General features: G+C 36.9%; 1 protein-coding gene across 1 annotated transcript in view; it reads right to left on the reverse strand.

The window, feature by feature from the left end:
• The window catches only part of KLHL1 (kelch like family member 1), a 248,207-nt gene that overhangs the window by 69,767 nt on the left and 150,972 nt on the right, over positions 1–27,468 (reverse strand). The window contains exon 6 of the mRNA XM_068150261.1: positions 3,599–3,785. Coding sequence (XP_068006362.1) covers positions 3,599–3,785 — 187 coding nt within the window. The remainder of the gene's footprint in view (positions 1–3,598; positions 3,786–27,468) is intronic.

Here is a 27,468-nt window from a genome sequence, read left to right on the forward strand (position 1 = left end):
GGCTCAGTTTGTCCCCACTCTTGCTAAAAAAAACCCAGTATTTTTTGTGTTATTCCATTAACCTCTCCTCAACTCATGGGACTTTCTGTTATTCTTTTGCTCCCTCCCACCTGGGGGGAGGAAGGAAGTTGTGGGAGCCTTCTGGAAGCAGCTGTTGGAACTCAGCTGCCGGCTAAGTCAAAACCACAACAGCAATATAGACACTGAGAAATTCAATTATTCATCTGCATAGCCTGCATGCCTCTTACTTTGGTATTCTAATTTCCTAAAGAAAACCCACCATGATGACAAGCTCATTAGTATGCCAGGATGACAACTTTAATGACAGATACTTTTTGCTGGTTTTGTTCCTGTTTATGTATTCAATTATTCTTTTCCTGGTGATTTTTACAAAAAGGGTGAAAAAAAAGGAAACAAATGTGGTTATTGTTACACAGTGTTGACCTAAAGCTAATGGAATATTACTTGTTTATTAATATTACATGGAACTGAGTAAACATCACATTACAAACATCTGCCTCAGTAAAATCACTCACTTATACTATCTGAAAAGACTGGAATTCAGTGGCTGAGACACAAATGTTACTTAAATAGAGCAGGCAAGATTTCAGAGGACTGCTGCAGATTTCTGAATAAAAGTGGTAGGTAGGTAGACAGCTTTGTAGAACATCCAATGCACAATTCACTTTGTTTTATTATCCTCCTGAGGTATTTTAACACTGTGACTACATGGTTCTTTAATTTAACAGAACAAATGCCCTCACAGAAATTACACAGGTGAAAACAAACTAGCACGAAAGGCAGAAGAAACTCATACAGATGACTGATGTGGACAGATACATGATGCTATCAACAAAAAGAGTAGGGCTGGAAAAGAAACAGTCCATTTGTTACTTCTCAGTTTATCTGTCATGAATATCTGCTTCTTTCATGAATAACAACAGCGTGTTTTTATTCCTGCTTCACAGGGCCTGCTCCTGGAATCAGACTGGATCTATGGAAGTCACTAGTCTGAGGTGCCAACCAGGGGCTGTGTCCCAAAAACCAGTTTGCTGTGGGGAATCAATGTGAGTGAAGAGGGCAGAAGGGCTATTCTGGAGCTAAGACAAGTAAACAGTCAACCCTATCATTGCCATCATTAACCTAAAGAGAATGCAAAACACTGCCTGACATACACAGCCACCCCACCATTTCTCCGTATCCACTGATTGTAGCATTTCAATTGTGTGAGAACTCCCATCATATTTCAGTGATGCCCATTTTATCATAGTTTTCCTGATGCACAATGGCCTCCAGCTCTTCCTGTTTGTTGCCCATGCTGTGTGCATTAATGTAAATTTCCTTCAATGGATCTAATGGTCCTGCCACCTTTTTGCAGGGAGAAGTTCTAATTCCTACGTAACACTTCTCTGTTGTTCCTGTGGTTACTAATCCTTGTGTCTTTGCTGCTATGTGTGTCTCCATTCCCTACAGCCTAGTTCCTTTCAATACTATCTAGTTAGTGCTATGCTATATTAACCTTTCACAATTCCAGTCAGTGGCTGCTGGAGTTTAATTATTTTCTCCTTTTTTATGGAAAGCAAGGTAACTATAGAACAGATGAAAGAAAAAAAAAGATGGATTCAGCATACTAGGCTACCTTTTATGTGATGAACCACACTACCTTCAAATACTTCCATACTAGCACTTACCCACTGTTTTATACGCTAGTTAATAAATCACTAATTTGCTTAGCTCATCTAGTTCTGTTTCATTACTGGTAGCAAACACCTGGAGGCATGAAAAAAACATCATTGTGAATCACAATCATCCATGTCAGAATTTCTGTTTAGAAAGTTGGGGGGGCAGTAAACTACTGCATAGAGATAATACAGTACCAGCATCATCTCACAGTCCAAATATTGAGGTGTGCTTTATGAACACAGTGACTTTTCAAAGTGTGCAACCAGCATTCAGGTCTCCTCAACTGACATACGGAAGTAAGACTCACCAGTCAACAATCCAGGAGCACCACAAGTGGGATGAGTTGAAGTTGTATGGATGGAGATCCCAAACTATCAGGAAAACAGATTACATTGGCTATAACAAAGGCTCCTACTACACAGATGGTGCTTCACCATACCAGGTCCCCTCTAAAAAAAGTTTTGCGTGCTGTAAATGTACACAAGACCTGGTACTTAGGCTTTCAATCAGCTTTCCATCCACAGTGGGCTGAATTGCTGTTACAATGCATCTTCTCCTGTTCCTGCAGGAATAAACTGCTTCTGCCTGACCTGAATCTGCAAAATAGGCTGCATGATGATGCTGCAGTTGTTTGTGCAGTCTTCCTATATATTTCTATATTTTGGTTTGTTATGCTAAATACTAACAGGTATTTATAGGGAGCTAAAACAAATACAGCTGCACCTTAATTGGGTTTACAGTAATTTCCACTACTTGAATACTTAAAGTTTGCCATAATTTCTCATATATCAAGCACTTTATGATCCGAGGCAAAGTTTTGTTCAAATCTCTTCTTGACATTTAGCTACATAAACATTTACAAATGCTAGAAGGACAAAAATAATCTACAGCTAAATAGGAAGACGTAGTGGCTCCTTCCTCTGTGTTTTCCTATTTTCTCAACATTTCACCCAAGCACAGATGTCTTACATCTTTTTCACTGATATAACTCCATAGGAAAAACATGAAATGTCTTGCCACAGTTATTCAGTCAAACAACTGCAATAACTACACCTAGAAATAGTTGTAAAATACTGAAGATATAAATTTAGATTATACTTTTATTTGTCCCATGCATTTTATATTAGAGCTAATGTTTCTGAAGAGACACAATTCATTCTAAATACAGACATGGAAATGTAAGGTACCATGGAATTGCTAGTGAATTTCAAGAAAAAGTAATAGCAAAAGCCTTTCTGAGTGTTATACAGGCTTATAACACAGCTAGTTTTGTTAGTTCAAATGTTTTATGTCATTCCATTTAAGGAATCAGTGGATTAGACTTCTTACCAGAACTAAAACCACATCATTAAAATTCTAGTTCCCAACAAATAACAACATAATATTTCAATAAAATTTTTACTGCTTCCCCCCCCTTTTTTGTTTTTAGCACAGGAAGATGGGGACAATTTCACCTTCCTTTTGCTGTTGACAAAGTAGTAATCTAGTTTAAGGCTAATTGCCTAGCTTTTTTTTCCATATATGATTGATATATTTCTGCATCAGAAGGCTATGAATCCTCCATAGTATTTCAGACAACTACATATGGATATCTACTGCATATTAAACAGGATTTTTTTCATTGACTTACAAATGTAACAATTTATAGAACACTAGAAATAAATTATTATCACTCTGCACTTTTTGTTAAAACACCTTCTAGAAATCGTAATAATTTGTAACAAAGAATAAACTTAAAATTCAATTTATTTTCTCTAATACCACTATACTTTTATTGGACCAAAAGTCTTGATGGCATTTCTTGACTGATTTAGACATCCTCATCCCAACCCTGGAATTTAAAGTTATTTAAGTATTTTCTAATACAGCAAATGCAAAATACAGCTTCTATAAACCAACAAATATCCTCTAATACCTTTGTTGTTATCCATTCCTCCAACAGCATAAAGTGTCCCAACTGTAGATTTTCTAGGTTTAGTTCTTGGACTTTGCATGAGAGTTCTTCTCTCTGGTAAAAGATGGTATTTCATGGCTTCCAGAATAAGCTTCTGGCATTCCAGGTCATCCTTAAAAAGCACATGGTTTTCTAGGTCAGCCAATATCTGTGAATGACACAAGCATGAATCAAAAATACTAGAAATTCCTAGAAAAACCATGCTACTCAATAAGAGAACATCAGAAAACAGATGTCATATACCTATCACTTCATTGTAGAATGGAAGGGTTTGCAGGGCTATTTGCCTTAGATGAGGGACAGGAAAGTAAATGTTTAGCTGTTTTTTAAAATACTCAAGGCAACTTTTAGATCACTGTTTCACCATCTGTTAAGAATACAAATTTACTACTTTCTTACTGATGACACTGATGAAAATGAAGTATTCTCTTGTAGGCTCCAGCCTAACATTTTTAATCATTTCCAGCACAACACTGACGGGATCCACAAGGTATCAATCTGTGAGCATCTGGGATGTGCAGTCACATAACAACAATATTCTATAGTATTTTATACAATGCTTTCCAGGAACATCTCATATCTAAAACCAAGTCAAAATAAATACACACTTAACAGAAAAAGAAAGAAAAAACAGAACAAACCAACATAACCCACAACAGAGCAAACCCAACAATATATAAAATAACAACAACAAAACAGCAAAGCAAAAAACTTGTGCAAGTTTTGAATCTATTAATCCAGATAGTTACATTATCTTAGTAATTGGCATAAAAACTATAATCAGTAGTTGCCAAAACAGACACTTAGTGAATACAGCTTATGTTTCCAAGGAAGAAGGCTACAATTTGTGAATGTTAAATACTTGATTCACTTTTCTGTATTCGCATTTGAGATGCTGTAAATCACCCTGTAAGTTTTCAAGATCCCACTGGACTAAGCAGCCTGGTATAACCTCACAGCTGACCTACCTCTGAGAAGGAAGTTGGACCTACCCGAATGATTCTGTGATCTTACTGATGTCAGGCTAGAAGAGTACAATGCTTCTGCACATGTTTGGCCATGTCTGCCAGGCCTGTATAGACATCTCAGATACACTAAGGTCTCAATGTCTGTGTTTAGGCAATCCAGTAGTACCTCTAGATTCTGATCCCTGTATTCTTCTGACTATCAAATTAGAGTAGGTTTCTATTGCATATGGCAGCACATCTGTTGAGTCTGATTTCTAAACCTGATCGAACATCTGTGAGATCAAATCATGTTCAGAGAAGCAGCTGAAGGCCAGAAAGGAGAATTTAATTCCCAGATTCTATAAGGAGTTACCTCCTTCGCAGTCACAGATATGCTTTGCAGTTGCCTAAATATACGTAGCTAGATTCTTAGCATCTGGACTTCCGTGGCTGCTGAAGAATGCATGAATGTCCTTTGTCAGTCCGTCAGTCTTTCTTTTCCCCCTGAACACAAGGGAAAACTTTGAGGATGACAGAGTAATAGAAAAGGTTGCCCAGAGTCGTTATGGAGTCTCCTTCTCCAGAGATACTCAAACCCCACCTGGGTGTGATTCTGTGTAATCTGCTCTAGGTGAACCTCATTTAACACTTCCAACCCCTTAATTTTGTGATTCTGTAACTTTGCAGATACCATGCGTGTTCCATGACATCTAAAATATTAATAGCTTGTACATGTAGACAGTAGACTCCTGTTTGTTACAAAATTAATCCATTTGGGTGCAAAGAAAGGCACAGCATATTGCAGTAGCTCAAATGGTGACCCAGAACTCCTATTTAATATGTCTCATGGCCTACGAGACAATAGATCTGCTTATCAAAAAAGTGAATTGAGATTCACCTACCCTAATGCACACACAGCAGCCATGTGGCAATGCAGAAAGATTCATATCAGAGTAGAGAGATTTGTGCTACTAACAATCATGAACTGTTTAGAGTGAAGGAGGACTTCATTTGCCATCAGCCTGTAACTTTAGTACTTGTAAATGCATGGGCAACTACGTAAAACTTGTATGTGGAAAGTTTGATTTTATTATGAAATTGCAGAGCAAACTTTCTAAGTTTAGGAGACTATGCATTCCAGCAGAAGAATAGGTACTTCATTTTTTTTCTGTTCTAGCAGAACAGAAATTCCACATATTGTAGCTGATGAAATTAAAGGGGTTTTTTATTACTTAAATAAGAATGATAAAGTATGCTATTAAACAGTGGTATTAAGTATATTTAATAACATAAGGTTCATATTTCATACTATCAATGTTTTTAATATATCCTTTTAATGATTTTGTTGCCCTTTAAAGTGCTCAGCACACTACTTAGTAGAATAAAATAAAAGATGTGAAGACAAATAATGTTCAATGTTTAGGCAGGATGATGTCTTCTTCTGCAGAAGAGTTTAACATATGATTTAGTACTTCTGAATCAAACAGAACTCTGCCAACAACTAATTGAAAAGAATGCAGGCATATGAAAGCTGAGAAATCAGATTATCAGCTTCCTCTGAACAAATTTGAGACAATATATTACATTATATATACTTTTTAATACTTAATGGAATTAATGGAATTGATGACAAGGCTTTTTAATAGCAAGCTTTTTGTATCAGTAAGGATCAAAGGCCAACAACTGTGCTTTGTGACTTCCTATCAGACAGATACTTCTTTATTCTGATGTTCCAGCCTGTGACTAGGATCTTAAAGCAAATATTTATCTCCATGAGACTTTCCAACTGAGTTAGCAGGTGTTTCAAATAAATAATAATCTATGAATTCTCTCCTGTCCCAAAATTGTGAGATTTCATGCACCAACTACAATTAAAGGCTGAATCTCTTTTCCTTTACTATTAGAAATTCATTCTAGGAAAAAAAAAACATATTTATAACTAAAACTTTTAAATTATATAGAAACCTGTCTTTGTTTCCCTAAAAAATAGAAATAAAATAAATCAGAAATATCTATTTCACAACTCTCCCAATTAAATAACTAAAAAAATTAAGAGTGAAAAACAAAAAATTAAAATCTTACAGGGTAAAACATACTATTCCAAGGCCTTTTCCCATCTGTAAAGATATGGGCAAAAGTAACTCTGGGAAAGATATTAATTCCTTCTTTCTACCTACTTTTTAGCACATGGGCTGACTTTTATTAAACACTGTATTGCTGGATGTCCCAAACCCTGTGAGTGATGCAGGAGTGGGGGAAAGCTGAAATTAAAGGTGCTGTTTAGAAATCAAAACTTGTATATATTGTTTAAATGTCAATTATCTGCTTCATTTTTCCTTTTCTCCACAGTTATCTTTCCTTATTACATCAAAATAAGGAAATAAATATATATTTGTTATTAAATCAGGATACAACTGATCAGGAAATTCGGTTAATACGGATGTTTCCCTGGAAACCATATTATATTCAGCTAGATCATCCCTGGCTATGACATACTTCATTAAGAGACAATTGTATCTAACATCAGTTTAAGATTTCTGGGGTTTGTAGCAAGTGGAAACTCAGTATTGCTGCATCTCAAAGTTCTGTATCAGTGTTACTTGAGCAGTTTCTTCTAGCATTGCTAGAACTTCTCAGACTAGCAACTATTTGTGTTATCACAGAATCATAGAATTGTTAGGGTTGGAAGGGACCTCAAGGATCATCTAGTTCCGACCCCCCTGCTTCTCTTTTTTCCCCCTTTCTCAATTGTAGTTCTAAATTGCTTTCAACATGATCCTACAGAGAGAAGACATGCTTCAACTCAGTGAAGCTCACTCGATTTGAGGTCTGCAGTGAAAACTGTCTGAGTACTGCCAAAAGGAGCTAAGTATAATGGACCCCAAAGGGGGATTTTGGTGCTGGTACAGTGATAGGGACTGCACCCTCTTTGCACCCTGACTTGCTGTCACACTTTGTTCCCTCCTTCCTTTCTGGGAAGAATTTATATTTTTGCTGCCCCAAAACAAGATAATGGAACAGCCAGCGAACTCTCACCAAAACTTTCATAGTATGCCACATTTCATTTAAGAAAGCCCATGAGTTTCTCTCATGGTCCAAAATGTATCTGAAATTACTTGACAATCTTTAGTCAGAGAAACACATTACTATATGAAACAAAATACTGAAGAAAGAATGACTTGCAGTTTGCATATTGAAATGCTTTCAAGAGAGATATCGGGTTAGCCATCATTGTCCTTTTTACATGTCTTCTTTTCTGACAGATTCATTACAGATGGTCATTGTTGATGATCAGAGCTGGAACAAATAAAGCCTTCTGAAATGCAAGATCATGTCTGTTCTTTGTATAGATGGAAAGCAAATAAAGGGTTTGTATGGATTCCTAGAAAGTATAAAAATACTGTTTCAAATTTTTCTTTAAAGAAGATCTCAGTCCACTTTCAAAATCTACTATGCTTATGATCTTAGGAAACACAGTTCATCTTTGGAAAAAAAATCCAATTAGAGGAATTTTTTTATCTGTCCAAAGGTGGTAGAAGAAAAAGTTGTCATTTTCCCATCATTGTATTTTCACATGAATGGAAGTATTTCAGTTGCCTAATGTGGCTCCTGATAACAAGTGCCTAGAGATGACCTCCAGAATGAGCCACTCCATCACTTCTATTGAGCTAGTTATTTTTTTGTTTGTTTTATCTTAAGAGCTCACTGCAATTCCTCATTTTCAGAAAATTTATGCAAACTTCCTTGAGAGAATTGAATACAGGTTCTGCAACTCGCAACTGTTCAGCAATTGTCATTTCTATTTTTCAGCAAACTGATCATGAGCACAGTATGGTTTTCAGGAAAACTTTGCAGTGATTGTAAATAATTTTGTTATTTCTTTTTCTGAGGACAACTTGATGTCAGACTTAATTTTATTTCCACTTAAACTAGGTAGTAAAAAACCAGCATACTGAGCTAATATTATTAACAGCATACCAAATGAATCTACCTCTGTATGAATACATCTCGTCATCCATCAATTAATTCAGGATTCTGTCTGAATGAATATATCCATGCATTCTTTGCAATTGCAATGACACAATCGAGATCTGAGAAGGTTTAAATCAAGAATGATAAGGTTTCATTTAAATTGTGATTTTATATTATTATAAATATAGTTTAAAATTATTTAGAAAACAACGAATGCTACTTTTCATGGTCTAGGCAATAAAAGAACTTTAACATTCTTTTCTAGAAGTCACAGAATTCTTTTGTTTGCTTTTGGGTTTTGTTTTACTAAAATTTCAGTAGGGTTGATAAATGAAACATCAAGATGTTCTGGAAAGTAGGATAAGCTTTGCTCAAATGAAAACAATTTTTTGATGCCAAGTACTAATTTTTAATCTAGTTTAACACATTCTAGATGATTGTCTATGAACACAGATTGAGGGAGTTGGGGCTATTCAGTCTAGAGAAGTGAAGGCTCTGAGAAGACCTAATTGTGGCCTTCCAGTATCTTAAAGGGGCCTACATGAAAGTTGGGGAGGGACTTTATAGGGTGTCAGGTAATGATAGGACTAGAGGGAATGCAATAAAAAAATAGAAATGGGTGGATTCAGATTGGATGTTAGGAAGAAGTTCTTCACCATGAGGGTGGTGAGGCACTGGAAGAGGTTGTCCAGGAAGATGGTAGAGGCCCCATCCCTGGGGGTTTTTAAGACCAGGCTGGATGTGGCTCTGGCAACCTCATGTAGTGTGAAGTGTCCCTGCCCAAGGAAGGAACAAGATGATCTTTGAGGTCCCTTCCAACCCTAACAATTCTATGATTCTATAATTTTATGATTCTACGATTCCCAAATCTCAATATATTTCTTTCTTAAACCATTTCACCCCTCAGTATCACAAAATGTAGTAGGAAAATCATGCTGAAAATGCTGAAAATTACCATAATATGAAGACATGAAATTCAGGCTTAGCACTTACTACTAGGAAGCATGATTTTACAAATAATTTTGAGTTAATCCATCACCAATTAGTGTTAAAAAACCCAAACATGTTCACATTTATGATAATTGTCTTTTTGGCCTTACCAGAAAATCCAGTTATCTGACTCCCTTGCATATACTGAAGAATGTAAGTGCACATGGGAACACTTTTTGTGGGGCTTAAAAATTTAAGTAGGCTTTTGAAGCCCCAAAACAGATAGCTTTCGAGAAATAATGGGTTAAAACATAGAATGTGAAGCAAATGAAGAAAGCATAAACCAGATAGAGCAATAAATCGCTAAGGCATGGGACACTGTGTCAGAAAAAGGAGATAAGACTGATAAGAACTGTTAGAGCAAGCATGATTCAGGACCAAAAGGTCAAACTGACCCTAACAGCCTTGTCAAGTCAGTGAAACTAAGCCAGGCACACCAGGAATTGACCAAATTAGGAAAAGAGTTCAAAAGTTTAAGAGAGGAAGACTCATCAGGAGACCCCTGCCCATGATGAAGGCCACCGGAATGACCACCAAGAAGATCCTCAAAAGAGATGTCCCCGCCCACGCTCCACCTACACCACGCCTCTTATGAATATGTATGCAAAGATATGATTATGTATGTGATCTGATGCAATACTACGTCCAAAACTGTATAAAAGACATGCTTTTGTTACGGGAAAGGCAGAAATCCATTTAGTGATTTCTCCAACACGTTGCTAATAAAATACCTCCTGTCTATCTGACTTAAACTGAGTCTCTTAGGCAGTTATTCTTGCCTTTTGGGGCAAAATTCGGCATCATTTTCAATAACAAGAGACACACCATAAAAAAATGATTGAGCATTCTGACTGGCTTTCCTTGTATATTAAAAAAAAATATCAATTTTTTAGATCTGTCTCATAGACAAAACCACATAACACTGAAAACACATATATAGTAATCTAAAAAGAAAAGGAGCTACCAAAAAGAAAGAAGCCTAACAGTTAATTTTTTTTTATTCTTCAAGACAGAGAGCATTTGCCATGACAAAGCAAAACTTTCTGATTAACAGATTTTGAGTTTTGGGTTGATATATTCAGCATTAATTAACAAATAAGCAAACAAGCAAAAACACAAAACATGGTGGCTTGTTTGTTTTGGTTTTCTGCAGAAAATTTATCCTTTATAATTTTTCTTATTTCTTCTGCTTCAGCTGAAAATTTACATCCCTTTTCCTGACCATCCTTTTCAATCTTAATTATCCTTACTGCATAGTTTTTCTGTGAAGGTGCTTACATGCTTGAAAAACTGGATAGAAGCATCTCTGAATTGAGAATTTTCCAATACTGTGGGTTAGTTATAAAATAATTTTCTTCTTTTGCCCAATGAAGGATAATTATGAAATTCATTACAGAATGGTACTGGGGAATTAAAGTATAGCTTGCTTCTTTCAATTTCAATTTAATTTTTGCTCTCAGAACATTAAGTGAATTTCCTGCTTAACTTCTATACTTGAAAATATCAGATTTAAGTAGGAGAGAATTACAGCTTTCTTGACAGTGCAAGACATTTATTTCAATGCCTGCATTAGAAATTTAAATGGTTTCCACTAATGATGTTATTAACTATTCTCAAGTAAAATGAGAAAGATATTTCAATCATCATCAGTATTTTCTGGTAAGGAAAAATACACAACTAATTTATTTTTACACATACCAAATTAAGTATTAATGAAAAAATAGTAAGACAAGAGGAATGACAGGCAGCAGCATGCCTGCACTGTTTACAAGAGACACTGAAAGTGTTTTAGGCTCTTGAGTAAGCGTCCATTATTACCATATTTAAGAATTATATTCAGAAAACAATAATAAAGTAAAAATCCACAACTTAAACCCAAAATATTTAAACTTAGAATAGTGCTTGCAAAACATGTAAAAATATTTATATTAGTTCAGAAACTAAGCCATGTTTGTACATAAACAGTTCAGTTAATTTCGCAGGTACAATTTCAGGAATCAATGTGAATCTACTAAAAATGCATTTTCCCCTTTTTACAAACTTTTTATTTTTAAGTTATTGTATGTTGAAAGGAAAATAAAAAATTCTTGCAGTCACAAAATTACTTTTCCACCAATTTTGGCACTTTTGAGTTTGTGCTCTGGTATTACCAACAGTGTCATTCTTTATACAGATCATGACTTGCAAATAGATTTCAACTAAAAGAGATCATATTATTTAAATGTTTCCACATTATCTTCTTTAAGGCTTTTTGAAAAAATACAAATGCTACCTTTTTCTTTTCGACTCCCAAATATAGAGATGACAAGGTCACAAATTGATCATGTATGGAGCTGAAGTTTAAACTGCATTTCTAAATCCCATTTTATCCAACTGTACCTTAGCAGTATTGCTTAAATATTTTTTTTGTTTTCCTAGTAATTGAATGAAATGAGCTGAATCCAACATAATAACCTGCTTTACTCACTTGACTGTTTTGTAATTAGGGCCATTATATTGATTTCTTCTTTAAAAAAAGCTTAGATATATCTAATTTACCTTTTGGGGCTCTTAATTTGTTTTGAAACAGCCAATGCAACATAATGTCTTAGAAATAAAATGATGAAATATATTTGCAATTAATATTTTTTTCTTATTTAGCATGTCTAACTTTGCTTTGTTTTCTATTTCCTTTCAGCTCACCAAACATTCTGTTTGGAATTCTTTCTTACTCATGTTTTATTAGTAATTTCAGTAAACCGGTTTTAGCTCAGAGATTATTTCAAAGTATTTTTGGTAGTAACACAAATATGTGTTACATGAAATTCAATATTTATGTTGCTTGTGGGCTAAATGATTTGTAATGTATGAGTTAGTGCAGTCAGCTGATCAATCAACTCACAAAGAGACTACTAAATCCCTCTGATTTCTGTATTCTTGAAGAATAGTTATATTCTCCTCAGCAATAAGATACAGCAGAATTTAAGACCTTTAAGAAACTCTAGACCACTCCTTGAAATATACAGCTAATTTTCTTTTCTTTGTCTGTAAGTCTGTGATCTGTATATGCCTGCATGTGATGATGCAAAGGGATCAATCACATAGCAGTAACAGTGAATGGCCCTGGACCATAATTTTGGACAGAAATAGTTACGTTTTCTAGCAACCAAATTCTGACAGCTACTACATTGTTATTTTGGGCAATCACAGTCACTAGCAGAGGAAATGTGTTCAGTATGCAAATAATGTTTAATTGCAAATTTATCTACACATACTCTGCAGAAATTTCATATACAGCAGAAATTTTTAAATTACTTTCCATGCTTCCTGAGTCCTTCTTATTCCTCCCCCGTATCAAGGTACAAAACTCAAAAAGAACGTAACATAGTTGAAGTTTGCTTTCTTTCACCTGCTTTACGTTACTATAATGAATATATTAGATAATCACACATCCACAGATTCTCTGAGGCTCCATGTTTGATATAAAAATGAAGAAACTTCTTTTTTCACTCCCACTATCTTAAGTAAACAAAGTTATGGGATTGGAATACTCCTTGGTAGCATCTGCGGTAAGTATTTAGACTGTGGTGTTGTAACCACTTTCATAACAGAAACGTGCTCCCAAAGCTTATGATCTAATGACCACATTTATTAAAATCTTCAATATTATTTTCTATAAGTGGTCCCCTGATATCTATTAGCACACTGTAAACTTTAATTTTAACTGATTTAATAAATGTGCCCACACTTTTTGAATGCACACACTGACTTTTATTGTACTACTAGAATTAAAGGGGCTATGAAACTACTCTGACTATTTTCCCTATAATCTCAAAATGTAACTGATTGAAATGTTCTTCAGTTTAGGAAGTTTTAGGAGTTTTTTTGCTCCCCTGTTCCCCCAGCTTCTACTTACAGTAATGTGTTTTCATGTATCAATCCACATATTTTACATACAGGCCAAAATAAGGAGTGAAAAATGTAAGATGCAAAGTCTCTACACATAATTATATTTGTTGCAAGGATCTATATCTAACCTCATCCTGCTAGGTTCTCTCTCCTGCAAATGAAGAAAAAAAATTTATTTCATGATAAATCCCTCAAAGTAAATAACTATCTCATATGTTAGATACTTCCTTTCTAGATATCTAAAGTTAGGAAGTCTTCAGAGTACTTTATATTTATTTATTTTTTAATCCTTGAAGAAAAAAGCAGCCTTATGAGTTAGTAGGCAGGGAGGGAAGGTAGAATGAGTTCATCACAATAAATGAGGAAGTGGTCAGTGATCTGCTATGCCACTGACATGCACACAAGTCTCTGGGGCCAGATGGGCTACACCCAAGAGTGCTGAAAGTGTCAGCAGATGTGCTTGCCAGGATGCTTTCCATTATTTACCTGCAGTCCTGGCTGTTTAGCCTGGAGAAAAGGAGGTTCAGGGGAGACCTTATTGCTCTCTACAACTACCTGAAAGGAGGTTGTAGACAGGTGGGGGTTGGTCTCTTCTCTCTAGAAACCAGCACCAGAATGAGAGGACACAGTCTCAAGCTGCTCCAGGGGAAGTTTAGGCTGGATGTTAGGAAGAAATTCTTCATAGAGAGAGGGATTGCCCATTGGAATGGACTGCCCAGGGAGGTGGTGGAGTCACCATGACTGGAGGTGTTTAGGAGGAGACTTGATGGGGTGCTTGGTTTAGTTGATTAGATAGTGTTGGATGATGGGTTGGACACAATGATCTTGAAAGTCTCTTCCAACCTGGTCTGGTCTATTCTATTCTATTCTATTCTATTCTATTCTATTCTATTCTGCCCAAAGAGTGGTGGTCAATGGAGCTAAACCCAGCTGGCAGCCAGTTACAAGTGGTGTTCCTCAGGGATCAGTGTGGGACCACTTCTGTTCAACATCTTTGTTGATAATCTATGAAGACATAGAGTGTACCTTCAATAAGTTTGCAGACGACACCAAGTTAAGTGGGAGTGTTGGTTTGCACAAAGATAGGGAGGCTCTGAAGAGAGACTTCGATAGAATGGATCGATGGGCCAACGTTAACAGTATGAGCTTCAACAAGGCCATGGGCCAGGTCCTGTGCTTGGGCCACAATAACCCCAAACAATGCTACAGGCTTGCAGAAATGTGGTTGGAAAGCTGTCTGGCAGAAAGGGACCTGGGCTTTCTAATCAACAAGCAACTGAATATGAGCAAGCAGTGTGCCCAGGTGGCCAAGAAAGCCAATGGCATATTGGCTTGGATTAGAAATGCTGTGTCCAGCAGAAGCAGGGAGGTGATTGTTCCCTTGTAGTCATCTCTGGTGAGGCCACACCTCAAGTATTGTGTCCAGTTTTGGGCACCTCAATACAAGAGAGATGTGGAGGTGCTGGAGCATGTGCAGAGGAGGACAACGAAGCTGGTGAAGGCCCTGGAGAATGGATCTTATGAAGAGCAACTGAAAAAGTTGGAGCTGTTCAGTTTGGAAAAGAGAAGGCTGAGGGGAGACCTCATTGCTCTCTACAACTACCTGCAAGTATGTTGTGGAGATGCTGGTGCTGTATTCTTATCACAGGTAATTAGTAATAGAACAAAAGAATGGACTCAGACTGCAACAGGGTAGGTTCATTCTGGACCTCAGGAAAACATTTTTCATAGAAAGAGGAGTCAGACATTGGAATAGGCTGCCCAGGGAGGTGGTACAAGGGTCTTTTCCAAACTGAATGATTCTACAATTCTATGAAATTGTAGGTTTGACTCCAGCTGACAATTAAGCACCATGTAGCTGTTTGCTCACTCCTCCCCCATTGCCACAGCTGGATACAGAGGAAAGTCCCCAAGTTGCCCAACAAGTGATATACAATGCAATTGCTCATCACTCACTGATCGATGACCAGCCAGTCCCCAAGCAGTGATTGCTTCCCTCCTGCAGCCAACTCCCCCCATTGTATATAATGCACATGACATTCTGTGGTATGGAATGCTCCTTTGGCTAGTTTGTATCAGCTGTCCTGGCCATGCTCCCTCCTTCTTGTACACCTCCTTACTGGCAGAGCATAGGAACTGAAAAATCATTAATTTAGGATAAGCGTTACTTAGCAACTAAAGCATCGGCATGTTATTATTCTCACACTAAATCAAAACCAGTGTTGCACTAGGAAGAAAATTAACTCTGTCCAAGCCAAAACTAGGACAAAAATAGGAAAAGTTTTAGAAGTAAAATTGCTTTCATAAGGAAGACAAACAAAAAAGTCATATTAAAAAAGAAGAAAATAAAACCGATATGCCAACACAAAAACTTTGACCTGCGACAAGATATTTGTATTTTCTAGTCTCTTTTGGTTAGAAGGCAGATGTTTCTATTTGAAGCCCTCTGAATCAGATTAGGTTTTTCCTTCTGAACACAATAAATCCAATAGAAGACTAGGTAAAAGCATGACACACAACGACAAATGGAACAACAATGCTATTCAGTCAAAACCAGCTGACAGATTACATTTGAAGATTACTGGGATTTTTTATTTCTAACTGAAGTTACCTGTTAATTCCAGTTAACTGTAGCCTACTAAAATTGATGCAATTTTGATAAAACTCCTGTAAGAGAATACGTACTGAGAAATGGAATAAGGCTCTTGTCCCTATGTAACATTCTCCTGACACAAATACAATCTTCAGGTCACACAAATAGGCAAAAAGAATGAATAAGAAAACCTCACACAGAAAGTTTATTTCCAGAATAAATACTACAAATGTCTAGTATGAATTCTTCTTCTAGCATATGCATAATCTTAGAAATTCTGATGGCTCAACTAAAATTAGAATTTTTTTTCTAATTATGTATTTTCCTATTGTGCACAATCAATTTAAAGGAGAAAAAAAAAGGATGCAGGAAACAGCACTGCACTGCAACAATAGGGATTTAACATTAGGGAACAGAGGTCCAACTCCTATCTTTCACTACCCTTTATCCAGGAAACCCATTCAAGATAACCCACTGTACCCTTTCAAGCATCTGCAATCCCTCTTTTCTTCCATCTTTAGTTGAAAGTGACATACTTCAAGTTATTTCAAGAGTAAAAAAGGTTTCTGCTTTTAGAACTATACATTAACAGTTGCTGAGAGTAGTGACTGATCTTTGCATTTGCTATGCTTGCATGACTTCCAGAGTCATGATCTAGGGAATACCAACAATTAGCAGCAAAACTTGCCATGCAGAAGGATAGTTTAATATTTTCTAGGATCAACTCACTCTGTTACTATCCTGAAAAACTAGTGACTCTAAAACTAGCTTAGCTATCTCTACACTAAACTGTGGAAATCATTACTGATCTGGATGATGGAAGCATAGTGTACCCTCAGAAAGTTCACCAATGAGACCAAACTGGGAGGAGTGGCTCATGGTGACTAGAAGCATTGCAGAGATGCACTGCAAGAGGCTGGAGAAAGGGAGTAATAGGAACCCCATGAAGTTCAAGAAGGACAAGTGCAAAGTCCTGCACATAGGAAGTAGCAAACACCAATATGTACTGGAGGCTACCCAGATGGAAAGCAGCTCTGGAGAAAAGGACCTGGGGTCCTGGTGGACACTAAGTTGAAAAGGAAACAGAGTGTACCCTTGCCACATGTAAGGTTAACAGTGTCCTGGGGTGATGTATTTCCAGCAGACTGAGGGAAGTAAACCTACCCTTCTACTCAGGGGCTACACCTGGAATGTTGTGTCCGATTCTGAGCTCCCCAGTGAAACAGAAATAAATGAAATAAGTGAGACTAGCAAGTTCAGAGAAGGACCGCATAGATGACTAAGGGATTGGACCATCTCACTGCTATGAGAAAAGGCTGAGATAGCTGTGACAGTCCATCGTAGAGAAGACAGAGATCTTCTAAATCCAGCTCTTCTCAGTGGTGACCAGCAACAGGACCAGAAGCAATGGGCAAAAAATAATACAAGGAGGCTCCATCTAAATATAAAGAAACACTTTTTTACTGTAAGGGTCACTGAACATAGGTTGTGTAGGGATGTTGTCTCTGTCCTTGGGGATATTCAAAAGACATCTGGACATGGTCCTGGGAAACTGGCTCTGTGCTCTATTTAAGCACAGAGTCTGGACCAGACAACCTGCAAAGGTCCACTATTACTTCAACCATTCTGTAATTCTGTGATTGTAAGTAGAAAATAGGCAGAGCTTGCATTAAATAGCTATGGAAGTGTTATACATTCTAACAAGGTAAACTCAGACATCTGGATTAGACTCAAGTAGTAAAGGTTTCAAGATAATTGAGTGTGCAATGTAAGCTGTGCCTTCCAGGCACCATACATACTGTTCTCTGGGTTGTTCCACATAGCTCCTGAAAAGATAGGATTAATATACTCCAGTGACAGCTTTTAATGTATTACTGCTTTTGGGGTATTTGTAGCTCACAATGGAAAGTCTTGCCACCTTGTATAGATCCTAACAAAAATGTGAAGTCCGAAGCAGGCTTGTTTTTCTCCTATGATAAAGCTTCTCGATCCACTACATACATCTTTCTGCCCTTGTTAATTACAACAGAGGTCACTAGCACATGATAAACTCCACAAAATCATTTAAAAATCCAGCAGCACTGGAGTTTTGCTATTGCTGCCACTCATAAGCAAAATATATTACTGCCCAGTGAAGCAACAGTGTTCATTCTATACAGTGCAGTTTGAATCTAATGGTAATCCTTATTTTGTATGCTTGTAGATGAAAAGACAGCCAGGACAGGTCTAGGGGAAAGAGGTATTTGAAAAAATATTCAAAACAAGATTTCTAAAAGTGGACAGCAACTTGAGACTCTGTTTAGCATCATAAGCTAGTCTTTTAGAACCGTGTAACACCTATCCATTTCCATTAAAATTGCTATGTGAATGGCAAGTCTCAGCATATCACATTGATGCCTAAATGGAAGTGGAGCTTTGCAGAAAGATATGTTAATTTTCATTGCTGAGATCCATGTATGTGATTATGATGCAGTTTATTGGTGTAATCAAAAAAATTACTGTAAGCCAGAATTTGAAATGGAAAATGACATGAGGTACACTACTGTTGTTGATACACCCCAAATGCATTTACTTTTAATAGTTTACTTCAATAGTCCTTAAACACACAGGATTTTCAGATGTAATTTATAATACCCTGGCATCCTAATCAGATAAATTTTGTTGAAGGAATTAAGCAATCTCTGCAATTTGATACAATCTACAATCTGACAGTTGGTAGGAGAAAAACATGGGATGCCAAATAATGACTACAAGTAATATGACCTTGTATATATTTACAAATACAAAATAACTCAAAACTAAAGGCATATTTCCCTGCAAAACTGTATGTCATGGGTTGAGCTGAATCTGCTGCTGTCATTCATACCATGCTGCAGTCATGCCAGCTTCAAAAGTGAAGGTACTGGCTGGAGCAAACTGTTATGGGGTTTGAAGTTCAGATTGTAACATGGGTGGTTTCCTGTTCTGGTTGCTGCTTCTGGGTTCCCAGTTCCTGAATGTTGGTCTTTTCTGCTGGAATTGTGGTGGAACAAGGAGATATGGGGGAGCAGTTTTCTGGCTTGTGCTTTTGGCTCACTTGATTCTGCTTGCTGCTGATTTGTGTCATGTTTTTTCTGCAAATAGCTAAGGTAATTATGCATTTTGTACTATGCTTCTCTGATTTTGCTCAGTAAACTCTATTCTTATCCCACTTTTTTTGTCTCAATCCTGAGTTTTTGTGTGTTACTTTTCTCTCACTTCTGTGTTGGGAAAAAAGACAGGTCAACCTGCTGTTTTGGTTTGACCTGGTTTGTTCTGATTTAAACCACTTCTGGCACCCATATGTGGGGCAATGAAACCTGCTGTCTTAGTTAAGACAGTCAGATTTTTGGCAAGAGGCAAAGGGATTGGGATAACAAAAAGGGAGGTAACAAGAAGATTCAATTAAGGCTTGTAGCTTGTTAAGAGAGTTTTGTACAGGTTTTTTTTCCTGTGCTGTGTTCACTATGTTGGGGGATTTGCTTTCTGCTAGCAGCTGGCTCCTGTGTGTTGGCATTTTGTATACATTCCTTCTGATGACAAACCTTTTCTCAGTGGAATGGTTTCCAGTTCTGATGCTCCTGTGTTGGATACCAGTAGGCCAGATTTTGTTTGGAACAATACAGGACTTTCTCAAGATCTGACCCAATGCTGAATAATGATGAGTGGCAGGGTGCATGGTAATGTATGAGCAAATTCTTAGGATAGTGGAGTCCTCTGGTGGTTTGGAAATTCACTCATGAGCAAGTGAAAAATCCTGACAAGCTAGTGAAATGCCTGGGAAAAGTGTGTTGTCAGCCTAGAAGTTCCCAAGAGAAAGAAATCATAGCAGTGTGCTGAGGACTAGTGCATGCATATGCAATTCTTATCAGTGTTCAGAGTTCTCAGGAGTAAGAGAAGGTCTCTGGGCAGCAGACACAGCTGTAGCAGAGAATCGGCCTGTGCTCCCCCTGCATGGGAAAAAGAAGCCTAGAGGGAAAGCAGCTTGTCCTGCAAGACATAAGAATAAATAAGGTCCATCACAGGAACAAGAGAAAGAGCCAGGCCTGCTTGTTCACCTCATCTCTGGGTATGGAAGATGGCCAAGGGCAGTGGATGAAACAAACAGAAGGCCTCAGCAAGATGAAGAAACTCTCTCTTCCTCTGTCCAGGCCTGTATTTCAGCTGTGAAGGAACTGTACTAGGAGGTCCATCAGTTCAAGAAGACCGTGTTTTATTCCCCACCTGTACTGTTCCATGTTTCAGCCACAAGAAGCAGGTCATTCCCTGTCCAAAGGACAGAATATGAGAGGCACACAACAGAGCCTACCCTGTGGTTTTACTTGCATGACCAAGGGAAGACATGATTAAATGGGATTGAAAACCCACTTCAGTCTTGACTGCACAAGTATGTGAATTACAAGGGAATCCTCCCCTGAAGAATGCTGCCTCAGTTTCCAGTGGAAAATCACCCAAGAGAAGCAGACAAACTGATACTGCTTCTGGTCCTCCTGAAGGGACTCCCAAAGCATCTTCACAAGATGCAAGTGATCACAGACAGAACAAGAGGGGCCCTACCTCCAAACAGATGGAGGAGAGGAACAACGAGGTTTACTGGACTGTATGGAACCAATGGGTTGGCAGGCTGAAGAGGTGGAACCCATCTGTATTTCTGGTGTAACAGAGGGATCTCCACTCCTGCATGCATTGGAAGCTGAGCAACAGAATGCAAGACACAGTTTGCTTTCATTTGGAGTTACTGGACTCGACTGCCCCAGGTGTGGAAACACAGACACATCATTTGGACTGGTCATGAACTGATCCAGAATGTACTGGAATAGAGTGGAGCTCCAGAGTATCTGCAGTGAGCTTGCACTCTTGCCTTGCTTGCTTTTGCTTGCTGGTGCTTTGCATTGTGCTTTTTCTGAAACTAGGCTAAGGCAATTGTGCATTTTATACTATGTTTATCTGATCTTGCTCAATAAATCTATTCATACCTGTTCATATCTTTTTTTGTCTCAAACCCCAGTTTATGTGTGTTACTTTTCCCTCATTTCTTTGTTGGGAAAACAGACAGGTTAACCTGCTGGTTTGGTTTGACCCATTTTTTTCTGATTTAAACCATTACACTGTATTATTGAACATTTAAGCATGCACTGAAAATAATGCTGTTTTGAAACTCAAGGAAAGATACGCTTTTATTTATATAATCAGAGTTTATAATTGATTTGGGTAGTAAATATAATCTAAAGTATCAATAAATATCTGTTTTCAAATGGACACTTTCTATACATATATAATGCCCCCCATATATATATATATACCCCCATATATACCTTTACAGAATGAATGTTTCACCTAGAATGAACTGCATAGAATGAGCAACAGAAGTAGACTATTGTATAAAAACATTGTTCTGAACCTTTGGCAATGAAGAATTAATAAAGAGACACAAGGTTTGTATTTTCTATTCATTGTTGTCATTCCTCAATAGTTTTATGACTGCATGTAAAACTGATTTACCTTGAGAAGATTCACTGTTCTACTAAATAAATTTATTCCAACATATGCTCAGTATATAATGAGACACTGAATAAAGAGTCAGGTAAATTGCCTGTCTGTAGGATAAAAAGACACTATTAAAGCATTATAATACCTCAACTTCTTATTTCAAAAGCATCTTGAGACAGCATTTACTGATACTGGGCTGATATTTACTGGTATTTACTAAACTGCACTGATAGAAAATCATATATTGAAATGAATGAACACATAACTGAGTTATGAATGGTTATCTTTTTCGCTGTTTATAATTTTCACATTGACATTTTGTCTGCACAAGGAACGCCACCATACTGACAGGACTCTTGAGCAATTTTAGAATTAGCCAAAAGATAAAAAAAAATATCCCTTTGAATTGTATCTGCACACTGAATTGAACTATCACATCTTTTGTCAGATAAAATACCAGCTGACAAGAAACCTCCACAGCCAGAGAAGTTGTAATGAATAAAGGAAAATGTTAGCTTTACTTCATGACCTATAGAAGAAAAGTAGAAAAATGACAGCATATTTATCCTGTACTGACTATAATAAAGTAACTGCCATTTCACAAGCAATGAAATTTTAGGCAGAAATTCTCCTACGTTTACACACCAATAGTTCTCCTTCATTGATAAGCTAATAGTGGAACATGGAGGTCATCCCAGATGCTTGCCTGAAACTTCCTAAGAACTGACAATTACTAGTTCTTAATAAATTATTTTTATTTCCTTAAAGTTAACACAAAAGTTGCATTAAAAATATTGTCAAACTTCCTCACATTCCCAAATTTACATTACTCTGATACAGATGAAAGTGGAGTGACTGCTTAATTCACTTGCATAAACCAAGCATTTATCACCACCTGAAATGCCATGTGGTGTCTATGAATTTACATAGGGCAAGTAAGTATGGCACTGGATTTATGAGGGAATGCTTCCAGAAAATCTGATGGGACCCAGGCAGCATACTAATCCATGGATCCTCTCAAATCAGCATACAAGTTTGTTCCTGCATGCTGGGAACTGCCCTAGATCTTTGTTGCCTACAGTGGGAGGCTGGGAATCTAGCTGATGCAAAGAGGCCTGTATGCACATAACTGAATAAGAAACTGAATCCTACCTTCAGACCTTTCAGATTTAGGTTATAATCTCCTGGCATCCAATTAATTTAGAAATTATTGAAAGTATTCACAAACCGTTGTAGAGGATGACTGAATACACACACTACTTGGCATTTAACCCAGACCAGTAGGTGAGAACCATGTTAGAAAACCTAGAACTCTAATCGGGTATGAATGCACATCAGGCACACTTTTTGAGCAATGCTAGAGATGGTTAGAGAACTCAAAAAGTTTTATCCCTTTATATTATCAATCACTGCTCTAAAGGAGAAAGTTAGAGACTGAGACAGAATTATATTCTCAATTTTTGCTAAGTAAAGGATCCTTCAATTGTTTCAATGAGCCCAGTGTATATTGAAAAGGTCAGAACTCAATGAACCTCAATCTCGTGACTGCCTAGTTAATTGGTTTTTTTAGAAGTACAGAGAAATACCTCTTTACTAAATGCCAGCTGAGCTGTGGAAGGAATTTACAAGTTTGCCTCACAATGTCAATTATCCAAGCTAGAGTTTCTACTCAATTATTATATGCAAATTAATACAGACTTTTAAAATCATGTACAGCCAGATGTAACGTGTGCATTCTGAGGGGATTTAGAGGCTTAGAATTTCCTACAGGTTCCCTACAACATCTTAGTGTCAATAAGAACAGAACTCATGCAGATCAGTTTGCTTTCTCTCCAGTGACTTAGAGGGTACTTAAGTACTTCACTTTTTAAGGACCGGATTGTTTCTGCCCCTGGGCAAGAAACCTAATTTAGATGCCTCTATTAGTTTCACTGGATCTGAGCCACACTGTGTTCAGTATTCAAAGACTATGCATTATTCTACTGACATGTTTTACAAGCCTCTGAAAGTGATATGATTAAAAGAGTTGCAGAGAAGAAGGCAATAACATTTATACTTTATACTATGCAATCTTTTAGGTTACAGTAGTTAACCAAGCCATTGCAAATAGATAGCCAAGCCATTGCAAAAAACATCCATTATAAACACAGCACACTGGTGGAGAACAAGCTTTCTTTAAACTGACAATTTTGCAAGTATGCATTTGTGTACTTTTTATTATGCAGGTTTGTTGAGAAACATTACAACACAACATCCTCATTCTTTACTATTCATGCTAGTCAAGGCACTAAGTATCATGTCTTAGCTCCTAAGTCTTGCTTGCAAATTCTATCAGCAGCCCCACTGTCATTAACAACTTCTTAACACTTGTAAGAAACACCATAAAAGTGATGTTTGGTCCAACGGACTCTGCATATATTCTTGGCTTATGCTGTAGCCTCAGCTTTAAAAGATAAATTACACTGTGTACAGACAATTAGCAAAACCAAGCTTTCCATCTTATTAGAAGCAATTACATCACTTGTAAACAAAACAGGGCTAGACAGAAGCCCAAACATATTGAGTTACATTGAATGTTTCCAGGTAGAACTTGAATCAGGGAATAATCAAATGGTTTGGCTTTGAAGCAAGCTTTAAAGGTCATCTAGTCCAGCCCTTTAATAGGATTAGGGAACACAAGCATAGAAGAAATAATTTTGTTTTGAGAAAGGAGAAATCAGTGATTTTCTATACTTTTTGCCTTCAATGACAGAATTTAACATTTTACCTTCAGCTGCAGATGAGGTTAGACTTTTGCCTATATAGAATTAGCGAGGACTCAGACAGACTATTTTGCTCCCAGATCTGTGGAGAAGTTAATCACTATGCCATGCATCATGGTGAAGGTAATCATTAGTTGATGGGTTAAGACAGTCATCAGGGAATTAGGTAAGGACACCTTTAACTATTCTCACCACATCTTAATGGGTTATCTTTCCATAACCATAGATTTTTCACCTCTAACTAAAAGGTTCACACAAACAGATTATTATAAAGTAATGCAATAAAACTATATATGCATGTGTGTATATATTCATGTACCAATATAAGCTGGGGACCACATAGCTGGAAAGCAGCTCGGCAGAGCAGGAGTGCCTGTGCTGCAAAGAAGACTAGCAGGATTCTGGGCTGCAAGAGACAGATTATTATCAGTCAGATAAGAGGGGTGACCCTCTCTACTCAGTACCAATGAGGCTAAAATTGTAGTACTGTGTCCAGATCTACATTCAGAAGCAAGGGGCACAAATTGAAACACAGGAGATTGTGTTTGAATGCTAGGAAAGAATTTTATACTGTGAGTTCAACTAGGCCCTGATACAGTTCTTGGAGGTATCCAAAGACACCTGCTATGCTTAGCCTGCATAAGAGGAGGCTCAGAGGAGACCCTATTCCTGTCTACAACTACCTGAAGGGAGGTTGTAGCCAGGTGGGGGTTGGTCTTTTACCCCCGACAACCACCAACAGAACAAGAAGACACAGTCTCAAGCTGTGCCAGGGGAGGTTTAGGCTGGATGTTAGGAAGAAATTCTTCGCAGAAAGAGTGATTGACCATTGGAATGGGCTGCCCGGGGAGGTGGAGTCACCATCCCTGGAAGTGTTTAGGAAGAGACTGGATGAGGCACTTAGTGTCATGGTTTAGTTGATTAGATTGAGGATCTCAAAGGTCTTTTCCAACGTGGTTAATTCTATTCTATTCTATTCTATTCTATTCTATTCTATTCTATTCTATTCTATTCTATTCTATTCTATTCTATTCTATATTTGGTCATGGTCTAGGGCAATTGGCTCTAGGTGTCTCTGCTTGTGGGAAGTTGTTAGACCAGATGACCTCCAGAATTCTCTTCCAACCTCAGCCATTCTGGGATTCTGGGATCCTGTATATGTTTATCATATTATCTCAAAATAGATGTATCCACAAACCATCTTTAGTAGCTTTGCTTTAAATATAATATTTTTTTTTTATTTTTTTAGTACATTAAAATAATTTTAAACCAATTGAAAGATACTTCCAAAACCTGAGGGCCGCTCTGGTACCTTTTTAGCACAAAAAGTAGCTTCTTAGAGTTTTTTAACAACAGACAAAATGCCAGCTTAACAATATCTTTGTTTCTTAACTTTGTTTTTTCAACTTGCTTTCAGTAAAGAACACTATAAAAATTTGTAGATATAAAGTTAAGCTTGTAAATGAACAATTCCAGTAAATAATCTAGAATACTTCAGCATTAACAAGGTTTAAGGTTGCTACCCTATTTTTACTTTTCCTGAATCTTTTGAGAGTGAAAATGAACAAAAATTGATATGTTTTTTATACATATCAACACAAAATATTTGGGACACCTATTGACAGAAAGTAGCTAAATCTTACCTATTGTAACAATAAAGAATTTCTTCTATTAGTCAAACCAGTAATCTTTCAAGTTTGACTTGACTGAAGAAATTCAAACTCTTTTAGTTTAGCATATAGGTCTAGACAAGTAAAAAAAAAAGGCAAAAGAAACTAAAGTTTTATGACAACATTATAAGTTCTATTATTTCATTTTTGGCTTTGTGATACTTCCCTTTTAATATGTTCTGACTGGCTTGTTCTGAATTCTTCTATTGAATTTTGAATTACTTTGCTTGATATCCTATTACTCAAGTCTGACTACATTGCCAATATAATTACTGCACCTTGAAAGTGAAATGAGGTATCATAAAAACTAAGACTATAAATTTAAGTCTTTGTTTTAAGAGGATCTCAGTACAATCTTTCCAATCTGTTAGTAATTGCAGTCTATGACTTCATCTCTTTTAGTGAATTTAAATGTAAGGAGCCCTTTTTTTTTAAAATTTTTCTCAAAGGTCCAATGATTAGCTTTTAATTTTGACCTGGCTTCTCTCCAAAGAGCTCTTCAGTTAGCTTTCAGTGCAATGAAAATGATAGAGTGTTTTAAATGATTTACAAAACTTATAGTGGGGAAAAAAAATTCACCAAAAAAAAATTCACCTTTTGGTAACAAAAAGTAAATGTTCACCTCCAGCTCTCAATATTTTTCTTTTGAAACTTTGGTATACCTTTATTTTAATGTGGAAACAATTTTGACATTATAGCAAATAGATGCAATATTCAATCATAGGCAAGCACTAGCGAAAAAGGCTAGTTTTCAGATTAAACTGGACCAAAAACGGAGACTTGCCAGAATTATATCACTCTACAATAATTATTTTTGACATTTCTTACAATTAGCTTTATTATTCTTCTCATATACCCTGTTTACTGGTTAACTGTCTCCTGACTGCTCAGAATGAAACATGTTCTCTCTAAAAGTTGGACTTCAATCTGCAGAAAGGTTTATGAGAAACTTACTAAAAGATACACAATGGAATTAAGTTTAATACATCTGAGTTAGAAGTTGGTATCTTATATACCATAGAATCAAAGAACATTCCAGGTTGGAAGTGACTGAAAGACCTTCATATTCAAGACCTGAAGGAGTCTAGATAACAATGCAGCACATACATACACTACCTGATATATTACATAAGGCTACTGAAAAGGAAAAAAAACTTTAAATCTTCATTTTATTTTTCACTATTTTGAGCAATTCACTGAACCAACAAAGTAGTTGTATTCCTTTCAACTGACGTCAATAGTTGCATTTAACTCCATAATGGTACATCTCACAGGTATTAATTATAATTAATTAATTAATTAATTAATTATATGAGTTGTCCAGGAAGGTGGTTGAGGCCCCATCCCTGGAGGTGTTTAAGAGCAGGCTGGATGAGGCTCTGGCCAGCCTGATCTAGTGTGGGGTGTCCCTGCCCATGGCAGGGGGGTTGGAACTAGATGATCCTTGTGGTCCCTTCCAACCCTGACTGATACTATGATATTATGATAAAGAAAATTACTA

The sequence above is a fragment of the Melanerpes formicivorus genome, unplaced genomic scaffold (genome assembly GCF_026170545.1).
Source record: "Melanerpes formicivorus ecotype bairdi unplaced genomic scaffold, bMelFor1.0.p_v2 SCAF_1, whole genome shotgun sequence".
NCBI classification, from domain to species: domain Eukaryota; kingdom Metazoa; phylum Chordata; class Aves; order Piciformes; family Picidae; genus Melanerpes; species Melanerpes formicivorus.